Consider the following 18,898-nt stretch of genomic DNA (forward strand, 5'->3'; position numbering starts at 1 on the left):
GATTTCGTGGACAAATAATTTAGTATAATTATATGGATTTGTCTACGATTAGCGAAGACTATTTTGAGATGGATCTCATAAATTTGAACCTTGGTCAGATTATGATGGAAATACCTTCGGCACCTCCCAACGAATTTCCATGCCACACTAGCGGATGAACTATAATTCTCAATGACAGATTTTACTTGCGTCAGTAACAACAAATGAAATAGGTTTGCTGATTAACATTATAAAAATTTGTAATGTTTCATTTCAATTTAAATTGAACCAGGGCTGTCCTGGGCAAAAGCGGGGACTGTTGCAAAAATGATTTACTGGGTCTTGAAACAAATTTCGCCCAGCAAAATTGCATTTTATTACGTATTCTTGTATTACATAATTTGTATAGTCAGAAATTAAGTAAGAATACATTGAAATTATAAATAATCAAACTGCTTTCATAAAATTAACCTTTTAATGCCCTTGTTGTAACTTCCCCCTTCATATACAGTAACCCCCACTCTTATAGAATGCCCCATTTTAATTCTCAACGAATCCAATGTTTTCATTCTTTTTGTATTACTTTAAAAGACATTTTTCATAAAGTACCTCATCCTCGACTTTTTACTTTTTTAAAAATGATTGGATCTTTTTTCTATCTTATCTGAATATTGTTCTTTTTTTAAATATTTTGAAGAATATACAACAGTAAAATGCAAATGGTTTATGCTACTTATGCTTTTTTTTATGAACCATATGTTTGCATACACCTTATTTTTATACTGCATAATCATAGTTGATTTTTTTGCGCCAATAAACCTTATTAAATCAATCAATCAATCAACTTTTTAATCACAAGAATAATCGCCACTATACCAAAAAAGAAAAAAATGATTTTTTCACAAACTTATAATATGAGTTTGATACCTAAATTAGTAGATTAAGTGATTTTTGCTTCCTTTCCTTACATGCTTAAGCAAAGTTATTAATTTTATCATTTTAAATCGGGGGGGGGGGGGGTTAGGTGTCTATTTTGGAATCGTGATTTGGATCCCAAATGTCTAAAAAGGTAAAACATTCTCAATCAATGCTGATTCCCAAGTAAATTTTTAATATTTCCAATCTTGAAAAAGAACTTTCAGTAGATATAATGGCAATTGTAAATGGTAATAAAATTTCAGACCCATAATAAACTTCAGATACCAATGAATACATTTAAATAAACTAAACGGTTTTGCCATTACTCGTTTTTTGCTCTTCAACCCCGATGTTGTCCTTGAATCATGCATATCCTCAAGTTGGTGGGGTTTCCTGAGGGATTGATTCTCTAAAAAACAAAACAATTCAGAGTTAACACGTGTATTGTTTAGGTATTCAGACGATTGCTACCTGAGGGACGAATTAGAATTAATAACTAATATTATTTTAAACTCAATTAATAATAATTTTCTGTTAATCAAAACTTTCCTTTTCCTTTTTTTTTTGTCACAATTTTGCTGTCAATATGCAATATATGCATCATCGTCAAGTGAAATATTAAATATTTCAAACTAAACTGACAAAACAAATCTCAAATGTCAAAGCGAATAAAACGCAATGTTCATATATATATATATATAATTATCCTCATCCTTGAAAGTTACATTCAATCCCATAAAAAAATCAATGCAATGAATAGAATCTTGGAAATTCAAAATTAAACTTTTGTAATATCTGAGAATGTCGCCTGCACTCAGTTTGTGAATATTATCCAAATAATATTTAAAAAAGACCATTTGATGTCTCATGTTTGCAATATATATTTCATCATCCGATTTTCTTCCATTTTTAAAACTCAAAGAAGAATCATAGATATATATACATATATATATATATATATATATATATATATATATATATATATATATATATATATATATATATATATATATATATATATATATATATATATATATATATATATAGTTTACGAAACGGATAAAAGAGTGAAGTTGCATTACTATAAAATTTATAAGCTAAATAAGTCACACATTTACATTTTTAATAGCGCCATGATGTCATATGATTGATATCCATTAAAATGTTTCATATATACATTGAGCGAAGCATATAGTTTGAATCTCTGACAAATTCGCGGTATCTTAGATATCATCATGAAATAATATCTAGATGATTTAACTAAAATGAAATATATTAAATATAACCAACTCCTACGAACAAGCTGGTTTCAAGGCGACTAAGATATAATATGCAAGAAATCGTTTGCAGTCTATTGTGAAATACTTTAATGGCTTTTGTATAAATATTTGGCAACACTGAGTATTTAATTTCTTTATATCGTTTGGAAATAATATTTTTTAAGATAAGATTGTTAACTCTGTCAATTTTCAAGAATGATTCATATAATTGAGCAAAGAATATGCATTGTAATTTATCTCCATTTTTCGATTGCTACAAAAGTATATGGTCTTTTAAAAAGCTTTTTAAGACAGCTATTTATTGAAAAAATGAATTCGAGTGGTGTAAAGTGTTTTTAAAAAGGTACAGAAATCGTCATAGAGAAATAGCTCTCTTGCAGACCATTAATTTCATTTAATTATCAGTGTATTCACTAGATCAGAAAATTAGCCCTTAGCATTGCCATTTAAAAAACAGAGATTTTATTCAACAAGTTACTATATAGAAAACGTCGAAAAAGACCTTAGTTGTGATCAGACAATTCATGGTCTGACAGCTGACGGTCAGACAACTCATGATCAATCAAATAATATTCCTTATTACAGCATCATTAGTTAATCATGAACTTTTATCAAATAAAATTCACTAAATAAAATTCCACAAGCTTCTTATTTCCCAGATTTAGTAATGTGTGATTTTTTCCTTATTTTTATGGTTTAAACCGCTTTTCTTATTCCCTATTATGAATCAACTGATGCACTAAAAGAACATTTGCTGCAGAAAAAGTTAAACGAGAGAGACTTTAATGTATGTTCTAAGGATAGAGAAAATGTTTGCACATGTGTTTTTTTTTCAGTTGGAGGAGATTGCTTTAATGAATTTCAATAAATATTGGCAAATAAATTGATGTCGTTTATATTTTTGCCAAATTTGCAATTATGTTTAGTAACAGTAGTATACATATTTCAGTCAAATAAATGAGCATGATTTCGTTCATAAGAAGAAATATAAATTTTAAAATAAAAGAACCAGTCTTTCCATTTCTCAGAAAATTCTGATCCCTTTGAATAAAAGGGAAATTTATTTTGAAACAAAGTCGGCTAAAGACTACTTTAAAAAAGCCATTAAACTATTTCAAAAAGAGACTATTTAAAAGTCAAATGACTGTTTCAAAAAGAGACTATTAAAAAGTCAAAAGACTGTTTTAAAAAGAGACAATTTAAAAGTCAAAAGACTGTTTCAAAAAGAGACTATTAAAAAGTCAAAAGACTGTTTTAAAAAGAGACAATTTAAAAGTCAAAAGACTATTTAAAAAAAAGACTATATAAAAGTCAAAAAACTATTTTAAAAAGTTGTTGTTAGTTTTGTTTTTAAATAAGAAATGCTTAATAAGCAAATTTGTAAATTGTTTGTACATTTGCATATTTTTTAGAATAAATTTATTTGATAGTAAGGTTTTTTCAAATTCAAAATCTTCTTTAATCCTAAAAGAATTTATTGTGTATAGTTGTTTTTAGAAAGAAAATAATGAAAAATCTGATGTATTTTTTGTTGTTAATTTTTTTCATCAGAAACTTTTGAATTTATTAAGTAGGGATACTATTATGTATATATTTAAATTAATTAATTGATAGACTTCTAATTTTAATAAATGAATTAACTTTTACCCAAAACTATAAATTTAATGAATGGGTGATGCCAATTATTTACCTTTATAGTTTGTTTCTCTGTGTTTGCATCAGTGTTATCTAAGAAGAAACCGTTCTATCTAAAAATAACCATCATCTGGACTTTTATCACGGCTTTTCTCTCCTTAAAACCTCCGATGTTTTTTCGTCAAAAGAGTAAAGGTTTCATAATCGTTTAGTGTCTGCTGAATCAAGAAATACGGCGTAAGCATTGACAAATATTTTTTCTGACGCCTTAATGGCTTAAATGTTCTCTTTTCCCAAATATTGCACATTTATTCCACCGGCACCTTGCAGTTTAAATCTGTTCGGTAAACGTTAAGTTGATATCGAGTTGGATGCATTAGATTGATTTTTTTTACATTATTTTGTCAAAAAAATGGATCCTAAAGCGGAAGTAGGCAAAACAAATGAGTCACAACAAGCAGCTGAAAATGGTAAGCATATAACAATAAATATAATATTTTTATATAAATTAATATTATATACTTTGATTTGTCGACATTCTTCGAAATGAAAATATTTTAATGCCTTTTTTTTAATATGTATGTGTATATGCATAATATTTTCAATCTCGAAAATGTATTTATATCAATTATAACAATATGCAAAAACCTTTTATCGTCTGAAATTTAATTTTTAATTTAATCTAGAATATCATTTGTACCAGACGATTTTTAAAATCCCAAAGCTTCTCCAATAATTGTATATAGAATCAAATGGTTTTTTAAGAAGAAATTATTTCCAATAAACAGTTGATAATTTTAAAGCGAAGTATAAAATTTAACCAAGCATTACTAACCCTTAACTGGGGAGGTGCGGTCTACGAGATCACATTTCATTTACACTCACATTAAATTTCCTAATAAATGCATTATTATGAAAAACTGCCGATATATTTTGCAGACATTTTTCTTGATATATAGATATATTTTAGAAATTTTTCAAAATATACAATCATTGAAAAAAGTAAATGCGTTGGAACATACACTTTTTTCTCAAATGACATGTTACAATAAATAATATTCTTGAAAAAAACATATTATTTTTTACTTTTTAAATCATATTAAATTTTACAGTATATAAAGGTATATAAAAGACAATATAATATAAAATTCAACAGTTATATAAAAAATAAAAAAATTGACAATGGGTAAAATTGGCCCTTTTTTATCGACTTGTGTGACTTTCATAGCACGGTTTTCTTGGGCATTTTAAACATACAGATTAAGAACTAGTACAAAAATCAACCTATAAATTCTGTTTATATGTATATATATATATATATATATATATATATATATATATATATATATATACCTTGGTATATTAATATATTTTATAAATTTTTCAAAATACATTATCACTAGAAATATTAATTATGTTTGAGCCTACATATCAGAATGAATTGAATGTGAACTTTCATCGAAAAACTCATCTGTACAATTATCTTTATCACTAAAATCACTTTCTGCTTCATTTAAAAGTGTCTGGAGCACTGTTTCATAATAGGATCAGTAAATGGGATGATATTTCAGGACCCAAATTTTAGCGCTATCTGCTACGTCTTGTTTATCTCTGGGACACTAACAGGGAGGTGCGGTCTTAGAGACCGCGCTTAAAGAAATAACTGAATTATTTAAAAAAAGCATCCGCTGAAATCGGTTGAAAAAGTGCGCGTGTATTGAAGGTCACAAAACAGAAAGCTACAAGGTCAATACATTCAATTGAGCTAAAAATAAAATAGGGGTAACCGAAAATCCATCGCTAGCGGTATCACAGACCGCACGTCCCCAATTAAGAGCTAATAACAATTTAGAATCAAAATTAATTAATTTTTAAGATATCTACGATATTTTTATTTAATAGAAATGGTAAGGTTAGAATTAAAATAATTTTTCATTATATGGAAACTTAATTTTGAGTTTAATAGAAATGGTAAGGTTGGAATTAAAATAATTTTTCATTATATGGAAACTTAATTTTGAGTTTAATAGAAATGGTAAGGTTAGAATTAAAATAATTTTTCATTATATGGAAACTTAATTTTGAGTTTAATAGAAATGGTAAGGTTGGAATTAAAATAATTTTTCTGGGTATGGAAAATTCGTTTTCAGTTTAATAGAAATGGTAAAATTACAATTAAAATATTTTTTTATATATGAAAACTTAATTTTGAGATAAACCTCACTAATTATTACATAATATTAATAAATAAATGAATTATTTTTCAAAATGTTGAAAAAATTTATTAATTTTTATGTAATTAATTAATTATCACGGCACTTTTACCAAAATATTTTTTAGCAAAATATTCAGTAGCCATATAAGTTTATATATATATATATATATATATATATATATATATATATATATATATATATATATATATATATTGCTACGAAATTTCCCTGGGTTCGTTTGGATAGTGGGAGTTATATGGTGTGGAGAACACTCAATCATCAGGCGGCAGTAGAAAATCAAACAACGACGTTTATTTACACGAAGACACACAGGACAGCACAAAGATGACAACTATATACAGCACAGAAGACGATTATCTTTAGCCGAGACGTGCAGCATACAACAGTCTCTACTACAGCCAGTAGCACACAGCTTAGTTCAGCACTAGCTTCACTCCGTCGCTGCTCCGCTTATCTCTGGAAGGTCGGTTCCGACTACTCTTCGACTCCACTGGTCCACGACTCTGACTCCTCAATTCACGACGACGACTCTTGCACTACTCTTCTCTGTCGCTTCCGACTACTCTCCGATCTGGTTCACCACTGCTGGGTCACGACTCACCACTCTTCGGCAGCGGCAGGACTGCTTCCTTTTATAGGCATCAGGAGGCGGGGCTAGAAGCTTCTCAACCAATCAAGAACGTTCGAGGCGTATCTCCGTTCCTACTGGACGGATCGGGAAAATTCTCGATGTTTCGGGTATAATCTATTTTGGCGCCAAAGTCGCCAAATTAGATCAAAATTTGGCGCCAAAGTCGCCAAATTCGTTGCCAAGTCGCCAAATGGTCGCCAAGCACTGGAACTGCCTATGGAACCCACTATGCTGGGAAGCCGCATCACAGATTCGTAACAATATTCTTCTTTTTTATCAACATGTTAATGCTTATAGGCTAATACTATCTGTAAATCTTTTATACGACATACACAATTGCATGAAAAAAAATCAATTATTTCTATTAAATTTGATTATTACAAAGTTAAATGTTTGATAAAAAAAAATACGAATAACTGTTCAAATGCGAATTTCTACAATAAAATCTAGTACATCTTTTGCCATATTTTAAATTATACGGCAAACTGATAAAAAAATCAATTAGATTTGTTATCTCTGGTTTTCCACGTTTTAGATCTCCCTGAGTTCGAAAAACACATTTTTGGAAAATGTCCGTCTGTCTCTCTGTAACAAAGATAACTCAACAACGCGTTTGTATGGACGAATGAAATTTGCTGCACGATGTTTTCTATCAAATTTCGAACAATATCGATTCAGAGGAAGTCTGGCTACCAGGCTGTTCGATATAATAAGTAGAAAAGAAATATAGCTGGATGGACAAAACTCGATGCACAGATTTAGCACCTATAGCGTAGGCATGCAACAAATTTTCAGCCAAATCCAATAAAAGGTTGACCTCTGTCAATCTGTACTTTCAGAAAAATGTAAATGCGAGACTGGAAAGTTTCTGTGATAAAGTAACTCAAAAATGCTTTGATCTAGACGGATGAAATTTACACCAATTTTGTAGATTTTTATCAAATTTTCAGCAAAATCCACTCAGAAGAAATCTCCCCGTTCGGTTGTTCGAATATATAAGATGACACAATAACTATAAAACAAGGAGAGCTAGATGGAAAAAATTCGGTTCACATATTTAAACTCTATATTTCAGACATACAGTGGATAAAAAAAGTATTGGCAATTGCCTATAAATGATCATATTTGCTACCAAAGTATGTTTACAAATTTTATTTTAACAAAGCGATTACAGAAGGAGAAAAGACAAACAAATATAACGAAATTTTCATTTAAATATTTTTGTAGTCAAAATCTACGAGAAAATCCAAAATTTACATGATAAAAAAAAGTATTGGCAAAATTATGAAATTGACAAAATTATGAGCGAAAACAAAATCAGTATATGTTTAGTACTTTGTATGCATACCTTCTGCATCTATAACAATCTATATCTTGTAATCTATTTCTCATCTTGTAATCTATTTCTCATAGAGGAAGCTAAGGGCTTTGTTGTACAGTTGTACAGTGCCACTCTTGCAAGAGTAAATGTTTGAGGTCGTCTTTTCTTGAAATTTTATGTTTCCTGATTTCTAGATCCAGCAGGTGCCATAAATTTTCAATTGGATTGATGTCAGACGATTGAGGTGGGGTTTTTAACTGGCAAGGAGAATTGTAGAGTAGCCATTCACGGGTGAGATTCGCTGTATGCTTGGGGTCATTGTCTTGTTGAAAAATGAATGATGTTCCCAAACTAAGATTTTGGGCACTGATTTTTAAGTTATGGCGCAAAATGTCAATGTATGTACGTGCTGTCATAATACCATCGATAAAATACAGGTTGCCAACTCCATTAGCTGCCATACAGCCCCAAACTAAGACGCTGCCTCCACCATGTTTTACAGTAGCAGTTAAATGTTGCTTTTCCGATTCAGTATTTGGCTTTTTCCACACATATCATCGTCCATCACTGCCGAAAATGTTAAACTTTGATTCGTCGGAAAAAATAACTGTGTTCCAAAACTCTTCGGATAAATCAACGGGGGATTTTGCGAAATCTAACCTCTTTCTCCTATTTGTTTGCGAAATGAATGGTTTCTTTCTAGCTGCCCTTCCATAATAACGTCCCTCGTGTAAAACATTCCGTACAGTCTGTACGCTGAAAGTCTTTTGCGAAGTGAAAGCAACATCTCTAGCTATCTGGGGTGAACTTATTTTAGGGTTTTTCTTAACCTTGTTAATAATGGCATGTTTTTGTCTTGTAAAAAATGTTTGAGGCCGTCCACTTCTAGTCTTATTTTCCATTGATCCTGTTTCCTTGAACTTTTTTACAACACTTCTGACAGTAAATAAACTTATATTCAAATGCACTCTTATAGCACGATAAGTTAAACCTTCATTTCTGAGCCTAATAATCATGTTTTTAACACTGACGTCCAACTCCTTCGATTTCGAAGTCATTTTACTTCAGTAATCGCAAAATAATGCATAGACACTTTTGGAGTAGTTTTGCAGACTTTATACCGGTAGAGTTTCTTATCAGTCGAAACACGTGACTTCAATGTAACAAAATTTGCATAGCAGTTAAAACTTTGCCAATATTTTTTTGAAATGCAAATTTTCGATTTTGAAAGAAAAAAACGTAGAAAATGCAAATTAAAATAAAAGTTTTACTATTTTTATACATCTAAAATGTCTTGTATTTAATTACGACAGCTAACATTGCATAACATTTTATTTATTTGTCAATATGAATAAATTAAGGCAATTGCCAATACTTTTTTTTACCCACTGTATATCAGATTCTGAGCAGAATCCAATAAGGGGGGGGGTGACTGTCAGTCTGTCTGTACTTTCAGAAACATGTAAAAACGACAACTCAAAAACGTAGACTTAAAAATATCAAATTTGGTATGTGATTTTGTGACTAAAATTGTAGTCTTGTGTCAAATTTTTATTTGAATCGGTTGGAAAAAACGATTCTAAAATACAAATTCGATTTGCGGATACTATTAACAGCATGCCAGTGATTAATCGCCGAATAAACTCGTCAAGGACGACTCGATAGATTTAATGAAATCCAGCCAAAGGTTTATTTTCGTTAACTATTGTACGCCAATGCTGTGCAAGGCGTGGATAACACATTCTTTGGAATAGCACATTTATTAGAGAATATGCGAGGAAGTTTGGGGGAAACCACATTCTCAGGTTAAATCGATTCACTATTACGAGCACATGAAAAACTACATTTAATATCATCATGTGGTGTGTGAGTATAAACACACTATTTAAAACTAAAAAAATATTATTATAAAATATATTTGGTAACTTTCTGAAAAATTTATGAAAATGGAGAAAAAAGTGCTCCGAAATAAAATTAATATCATCTAAAAGTTAATTTTTTAAATTTCAAATCAGTGACGAAGTGCTTTTCTTTGCAAAAATGGGCTCCAAAAGTACTAAGCAAAACAATACAATTTTAATTTTTAATGAAGAATCTAATCAGGAAACAGAGCACAGTAATTTAACACAGCGTACTTTTTTTAAAGTAAAAAAAGATGTTCAACAGGACAGCCACCACAAGCTATTAAGCAAGTTAGGATCGTAACTATAGTTGAGTGTTGTATGTCTGCATCGATGCTACCCATGAATCATTGAATGTCCTCTCTAAGTTCCCCCAAAGTGGGTGGAGAGCCCCTGTATATACGAAACTTTATGTAATTCCCGCAACTCTAAGTAATTCCCGTTGGAGAAAACTCTGATGATCGTACGGGCCCCTAATCTTACATCCTCGGCTTATGATTCGGTTCTCAGTGAATGTGTCTAGGAGGAATGTCTTGATGAAATGAGCAAAGTGAGATGGGGTACCATCCTGCATGGAGGTGATGGCAAGTAACGCACGTCTGTGCTGCGCAAATGAGTAAGATGCTGTTTTGCAGTGACAGAACAAGTTTTACAACAGGATACAGGACAACGCTCTTCAAAAAAGAAAGGGCCCCGAATGAAGGACGCTGTGAAACTACATCAAATAATTGTGATTTGGTCGTATCTCACGAGGGTTTGATGTCACCCAGATCCGACTGTTTTGAGTATTGACGTCACCATGTAATGAAAAGTGGGTTTCAGCAGTTCACATGGTGTTCTGCAACTATTGTGGGCCACGTTCCATTTGTGGAAGCGCCCATGCTTCAAAGCCTTTTCTTTCATCTGAATCCGCTGGCAATGATTCGTGAAGTGCCTGTATCTTGTAGATGTAATTTCAAGATTCCGTGCAGAATGCGATGATCGATGTTTCCAGAATTCCCGTTACTCTATCAACTTCACGTGCTCTGATACTCCCTGTTGATGTCTCGGCTGCCAAATTTTCTATGACACTTTGTACAACAGGGAAGCAGTCCGCACTGGCGGATTGTCTGAAATTTCTTGGACGATTCTCCAAACTCCCAGTATACGGTAACGGAGATTAATTTCAGCCCCCGTAACAGTGAGCCAAATTCAATATCCCATTCAATGAAATATTGCTTTTATTCATCTTGATTCCTTTCAACGTGCAGAACTTTCATATTGCTTTAGATGTTGATTCACTGCTTTTATATAAAAGTTTAACCATTAATGCTCGATCCAGTAACGATAACATGCTGCTGGCATCGAATGAAGAATCCAGCCTTATGTTTTATAGCTATCCTGATTTGCATAAACCATCTCAGTTTGACGTGTGAGCACCATCTATCGGTCATTTTTGAATCCTTTTTAATAGGAAAATATTACAGACTTTTTGAACATACTTCCCAAAACGTAATTTTTTTCGAGAATTACTTTTTTTATTATGATTTTATGGCGTTTACACAAATTTATGGCGCACTGTATATTTCCCAACAATATTCATAACGTTGTGATTGAAACCGAAATCGCTTTCATTGTTTCATCAAACATTTCATCGCATGATTTTCTTGCCTTGTTGAAAAACTAAAGAAGTATGCTGTTTAATATCTGTGCAATTTACAGAACGAATTAAACCAGCGAAAGTGATCCCTCCAAAACTTTCTCGCACACTCTCTAATCCCAGAGAACGCTTGCATGATTTTGGCATAAACGAGAATTTTTTTGACGTAAATTTTGACTTTTTACTAAATTTGAGGGGAGTTTCTGGAGATTCATCCCTGGCCTTCGGTTAATAGCTTCGAAAAATCACATTTGTGTCTTAAACGCATTTTACCCAATTGATTAAACTAAAAATTTGACATAAAGCATTACTTGTAGTTACATAACTCCATACCAAATTTGATATATTTAAGTCATTGAATCTTTGATTTATCGCGTTTGCATGTTTCCAAAAGTACAGATAGACAGATGATCATCATCCCTCTTTGGATGTGGCTTAAATCTTGATAGATGACTGCATCTATAGATGTTGAATACGTGGACCGAATATTATCCAACCAGTGATCTTCGTTTTGTAGTTATCGTGTTAACTTATATACAAACGGCCAGACAGACAGACACTTTTTTAAAACTGTGTTTTTTGAACTTAGGGAGTTCTAAATTGTGGAGATTCATCAAAATCCCGAAATCGAATTTTTTGTAATTACAGTGTTTTCTTTATACTTCGTTTACGAGAAAGTATAAAGTGAAGTTACAATAATATTATATAAATTTTGGGATGAACCAGGTATAATAGAGCCATGTTGTCACGGAACAGATCTCCGTTAAATAAGTTCATATGTACAATGAGTTCATAAGTACAAGAGTATTAAAATAACACAGCTTTAGTGTCTGACAAGTTGATGGAACAATAGGACATGAAGTTTCATCTAAAAGATTAAAATGAAATTAAATATTGCCGCATTGAAAAGGGGTCGTGGACTTTCCATGGCCAAATGGTCCTAGCACTGATATCATAATCAAGAGATCGTAAGTTCGAATCCCGCTAGAGACAATGCGATTCACAGTCTGTGTAAACATTTAATTCCTTGATTTTATTAATTTAATTCCTTGTTAACTTAATTCCTTGATTACAAAAGCAGAAGCAAAAAGGAAGGCCAGACAAATTATCACTAGTCTTACACAATATGGGATTTCCGACCACGGGGGGCATTGAATACATGTGTTGACCTTTAGAAGGGCAACGGAAGTATCACTTTCACTTGATTCGTAGAATTGATTGCGCAGTAATGTTTACACATCTTTAGTAGAATGAGATCAGGAAATAAGAGAATACTTTAGAATTACTTTTACATGTGCTGAATTGGGCTAAAAATTTAGGAAATTTGTTAAGATTAAATTACACACACACACACACATATGTTTCATTTCAATCTTTATGTTATAGATAGTTACCGATAACATAAATAAATTATGTTATTAGATAACACATATAAACAACACGTGGATCTCACATAAAGAACCTATAATACCCAAATATGGAGCACTTACAACAAAGCTGTATGATAAATAATCAGCGACAATGCTATTTATATTGCAAAACTCAAATGGAGAACTTGGAAACATTATTCTGCAATTTCTCGCTTTTGTATTGCCGCATTGAAGAAAGACAGTCGAATCTCTATGGCCGGATGATCATGGCACTGGTCTCATGATCAAGAGACCGTGGGTTCGAATCCCGCTAGAGACAATGCGATTAATAGTATATGTAAATACTTAATTCCCTGATTTTATGTTTTCCTTTATTTCATGTTCCAGAACATACTGGACATTTCTTTAGTTTACCAGATAAGTGTTCTGGACTTTTCTTACTGTCTCCAGAAAAGTATTCTGGAACTTTCCCTGCTAGTATAAAAGCAGAAGATCTGTCAGTCACTGTGTTCTCAGTTCAGAGTTGAGTTAATAAATTGGTTTAGCTCTACTTCTTGTGTGTGCTATTAAGTTCCACATTAAAGAACCTATGTGACAATATAATCAGTATCTCGACTTGTTGTAGGATATTTTAAATGTATGTGTAGGTATATCTGAGATGTTCAAAGAAAATGTCCTGTCTATCTTCTTTGATGTCACTTAGGAAAAAGGACTGAAATTTTTAATTCAAAACCCATTTAATTTTTTTTAAATGTTTCTACTACTTATGGATTATTTACTGTCTAAAAAGTTACTATATACCAAATTTGTTGCTCTGGGTCCAACGGTCTATACTATGTAAACCACTTCAAATGATTTTTTAAAAATTAAGCATGACGTATTACTCACGTAATTTACTTTAGTAGGTCAGTATACAAACATGATTGCGTTAAAAAATAAAATTCCTTTATTGCTTCCAATTTCAAATCCGTTTTTACCAAATTGCCCTTTGGCTTTTGCAGATGTATCTCCTTTATTTACTACTCTGGATATCGCTTGCACAAGGACAAATAAATATGTATTTAAGAATTTTATCGGTCCTTTTTATTTGTATTATGTGTATTGAATCAGACGATGCGAAATGAATTTTTTTCGTTAACAATTCGAAAGAAATCACCTATGTGTTTTAAATTGAATAAATTAATATAATAATGTTTATATTAACACATCTCTGAGACACAACTTGTAAATTGTGACATACAAAATTCCGTATGCATAATGGATTGAATCGCGCAACCATCCGATCAATATTTGTCAAATATGGGACATAAATACTTTGGGTAATAGGTGCTCGCTAACAAAGAGTTATTTCGTTTTCAATATTTTCTTAATTTTTTTTAGTAAAAATTCATTTAAATTTAAAAATTTTTCCTTGATTGCTTCGGGGAATATTATCGCACAAAAACTGACACATTAAAATTAAAAAAATAATAATAAGGGTTTCAGTGATAACAATTTTATTTCCGCAAGTGCTTTCCTCAAATTTAAATAAATACTTAAAAATATTCTAAATAAATTTTATAATATTAATTATTTAAAACTTAAAAAAAGTTCTAAATTTAGAAAGCAGCGGGAATGGTTTCCCCGAAACTTTCTCGTATACTTTGAAAAAAAAAAGGTATTATCCCCCTCACCTCGCATACAACTTTGGACTTTGAAAAAAGTCTTGGCAGGGAATTGGCGAAAAATAGCCCCGAAATATTAAACTTTGGCGTAAATTGAGCATTTTTGCTGAATCTATCATGTAATTCTTGTCAATTAATCCCTGGCATACGATTCATTGTACCCAAAAATTCAATTTGTGTTTTAGACAAGATTTTTTTCGACTAATTAAAATCAAAATTTGCCACAGAACTAAAACTGTAGTCACAAAAATCACAAAAGAAATTTGTGTCATTACGTAAGACATTTAAGTTGTGACGGGTTTGCAAAGCGCGGGAATAGAACCTGGGACCTTGTTGTTGAGTCCAGCAACATGACCACAATACAAAAGCAAATGCTCGTGTAGCGTAGCTGTTAACTGGCTTATAAGCTTTCACCACAGACTCTCCCTCCAGTGAGTCGGAGGTGAGAGGAACGATCATGTTCATCTTGATCTCGTAGGACTTCCTCCGCCTTCAAATAACTGTAAATACTTACTCACCTGTATAGACCATTTCACACGATGGTCTGAAACAGTTCCCATCTCTGACATTTCTGCCGAAACCGTTGCGCGTGCAATCATTGGTCAGTGAATCTCACGCTTCGGTTTACCTTCAGTCATCACGTCCGGGTCACCAATGTGGTGGGTTTGCGAAGAGGATACAACCTGGTACCTTGTGGTTCGCAGCCCAGTAACATGACCACAATACAAAAGCAATTGTTCTTGTAGCGTAGCTGGCTTATAAGTTTTCACCACAAAGTCATTACGTCTTTGAGTTATCTCGTTTACATGTTTCTGAAAGTACAGAGTAACAGTAAGTCGATCCATTGGCGTATTTGAGTCTAAATTTGAAAGGTGTCCACATTTCAAATGTTAAATATGCGTATCAAATCCTCTTAATTTTGCACTTTTAACTTTTGTTTTGACAACCGGACAGACAGACGTATTTCTCACAAGACAGACAGACGTCTTCTTCTGAATGTATTTCTCGCAAATCAAGAGATAAATATACAAATTTGATGTAAAATCCATATGCCAAATTTCATTGATCTAGCTCAGTTTGTTTTTTGAGTCATCTTTGTCACAGGTATACAGATATACATAATGCCAAAAATTTGTTATTTGAATTGGGGTTGGAAAACATGGAGATCTGGAAATCGAATTTTTTGACGATTATAATACGTTTTTTATGAGTCGTACATGAGAAAATAAAAACAACGTTAGATTGTTTTTTTATAAGCAAATTATCGCGCATAGAATAAATTTAAAAAAATTAGCAAATATAGATGAATTAAAATATTATAATGATGCAAAACTTTGGTCTTGATGTTTGAATTTCTTCAAATTTTTTTCAGTAATAATCCGCATATGTTTTATTGTCAGCCTGATAAGTATATAATTTATAAAAAAGCATGATGTCGTTTTCAATATCTTCCTCAAACGATTCATTCCATTCAATGGCATGATAATGTTTTCATAAGTCAGTATCAAAATAAGCATTTACAAGGATTTTATCATAAATTTCAAAAAATAAGCACGCACACACAAATAAAACCAATACCAATTAACACGTATTAATCTGTATGACTCTCATTTTAACAATATATGTTGCTGCTAAAATATCTCATTAAATACAATCATTCTTAATATTTTTAAAAAAATTTTACAGCATCCTTATAGTTGAAGTTTATTCCGTTAAACTGAAGATTATTAAATGCTTAATCATAAATGACAAAAAAATAATGGTAAAAGTAAATTTTTTAAAATAATTTTTTAAAGTTTAATTTAAATTGTTACAATGTTTTTAATATTATGATGAATTTTAAACTAATCTATCAAAATATTCAATTGCGTGACTTTGCCAGTGTTAAAATAAATATTCTATTTTTAAAAAATGGCTCTCTTGTATATTAAATCCGAAATACCAACCCCAAGGAATTTTTACCTGCTCTTTTATTTTGTAGAATATAAAGTATAAAGTTGTAGTACTCACAATGACTTATTATCGATTGACGCAATTAAAGATCATTCTTATCAAATAAACTGAAATTTAAAATGATGCATTCCATACCAATCTTTTAACACTCTAAAAACATCATTAATCAGAGCGAATAGGCTGGACGCCAAAGGCTACAGATTTAATGAAATACAGAATGGATATATTTTTAAATATAATATGCATTTATATTATTGTTACGAATCTGTGATGCAGCTGCCCAGTATAGTTGGTTCCATAGGAGGTTCCAGAGCTTGGCGACAAACTTGGCAACCCTTTGGCGACTTGGCGACGAATTTGGCGACTTTGGCGAAAAAATAGATTATACCCGAAACATCGAGAATTTTCCCGATCCGTCCAGTAGGAACCGAGATACGCCTCGAACGTTCCTGATTAGTTGAGAGGCTTCTAGCCCCGCCTCCTGAGACCTATAAAAAGAGCTGCAGCTGCCGGGGAGTGGTGGTGAATTGAGTAGTCCAAGAGTAGTCGGAAGCGACAGAGAAGAGAGTCGTGAACCAGGTGGTCGTAGTCGGAACCGACGGTAAAGAACTGGCCTTCCAGAGATAAGCGGGACAGCGATGGAGTGAAGCTAGTGCTGAACTAAGCTGTATGCTACTGTCTGCAGTAGAGTCTGTTGCATGCTGCACGTCTCGGCTGAAGAGAATCGTCTTCTGTGCTGCATATAGTTGTCGTCTTTGCGCTGTCCTGTGTATCTTCGTGTAAATAAACGTCGTTGTTTTATTTTCTACTGCCGCCTGGTGATTGAGCGTTCTTCACACTCTATAACCCCCACTATCCAACGAACCTCGGAAATTTCGTAACATTATATTAGAAATAAAGCTTGGAAGAATTTTTCTTAGTTTAAGATTAGAAAATTAAGAAATCTTAAAGCGACACAATAATCGAAAAATCATCAAAAATTCGATTTTTTTTTTATTGGCTCATATGATAATTTGAGTCTTTCTAAATGTGCATGCAAACGTTTAGAGCTGTAGCTTTAATTTTTTATTAAGTTATTGAAGAATTTTTGATGCATGACAGGAGAGCAAACAATGTTGCCACTCCCATTTTTCAGATTCAAACACCCGTAAAAAAAGCTCATTTGGCAAAATTATTGCCAATTTACCTATGTCTTACATCAAATGAGCTATTAGAGTGATGTATTCGGTGCATGACTCAAAACTCCAATGAGTCTCTCCACAGTGTCATTTGGAGTAAATGCTCAAAAGTTACAACTGCATCGACCAAACAGAATAGCAGAAATATGCATTTAATCAATTTTGATATGCGTGTTAATTTTTTAAAAGGCGTTATGATAAAGATTTGTTAAGTTTTGATTTTTTGTTAATTTTTGTTTATATCTTCAATATACAAATATAATATTTTATTTCAATAATTTTTGGCATTTTTTAACTTTGAACAGTTTAAAATAACTTGAATCACATTTTGTAATAGTTACAGGCAAATTGAATAGATTTTATATTATGATTTAGATGAATCAAAACTTTAAATGCATTTTTCTCTATGTTGTGTTTTTGCTTATATGCTATATTGCGAAAGCTTAAGGCTTTCTTAAAAAAGGATGTAGAGGCCTGAAATTCTTTTGAATGTAATTGTTCAGAAATATAGTAATTTTTTAAAAACGTCCAAAGTTAAAATTTCTACATTTTTCATATTTTTTGTGTATTTTTTTACAATAATAAAATAATAAAAAAATTATAAAATAATATCATTAAAAATTGTAAAATAATATTATTAAAAATTATAAAATTATAAATACTGTTGGCAAGAGAAAATCCGTACTAAGTTTTATGTAGTATATTAATAGTTACCTGGAAAAAAATTGGAGAAAATCTTCATATTTAAAAAAGCATTAGGGTTTTAAAAACAGCTCAAAAATTTTTTTTTAAACTTACATTTTTTTTTAATTTAAGTTATTTCAAAAAAATTTAAGGGAAAGGTATAAAGTACTATTTTACAAAAAATAAAATTAAAATATAGTTTTAAACATTAAAATTTAAAAGAAAAATTTCTGAGGTACCGTGTCGCCTTAATTTTTTAAAAAATGCCTCTATTTCTGCAAATTCATATATCTAATTAAATTAAATTTATAGCCAATTATCATTTAAGAATTACCAACTTCTATTGCCAGAATGAAACTCCCCTTTTTCCTTAAGTGAAAAGAAAAATGTATATCATTTAATGTCGTTGCCACCGCAGTTAAACCCTATTTCTAAATAGGAAGTCATGTATATTAGATCTTTACGATTTCTTTAAAGATTTCAGCAGTTTGTGGAAACTAATTTAACT

General features: G+C 31.4%; 1 protein-coding gene across 2 annotated transcripts in view; it reads left to right on the plus strand.

Annotated features, from left to right (window-relative positions):
- The window catches only part of LOC129985297 (membrane-associated transporter protein-like), a 47,111-nt gene that overhangs the window by 8,834 nt on the left and 19,379 nt on the right, over positions 1-18,898 (plus strand). The window contains exon 1 of one of the 2 annotated variants that reach the window (XM_056095273.1): positions 4,024-4,282. The exons of the other annotated variant lie outside the window; for it this stretch is intronic. Coding sequence (XP_055951248.1) covers positions 4,225-4,282 — 58 coding nt within the window. The 5' untranslated portion in view covers positions 4,024-4,224. Of the gene's footprint in view, positions 1-4,023; positions 4,283-18,898 lie in introns of those variants that run through there. 2 annotated transcript variants of the gene reach the window in all.

Source organism: Argiope bruennichi, chromosome 9 (genome assembly GCF_947563725.1).
Source record: "Argiope bruennichi chromosome 9, qqArgBrue1.1, whole genome shotgun sequence".
NCBI classification, from domain to species: Eukaryota; Metazoa; Arthropoda; class Arachnida; order Araneae; family Araneidae; genus Argiope; species Argiope bruennichi.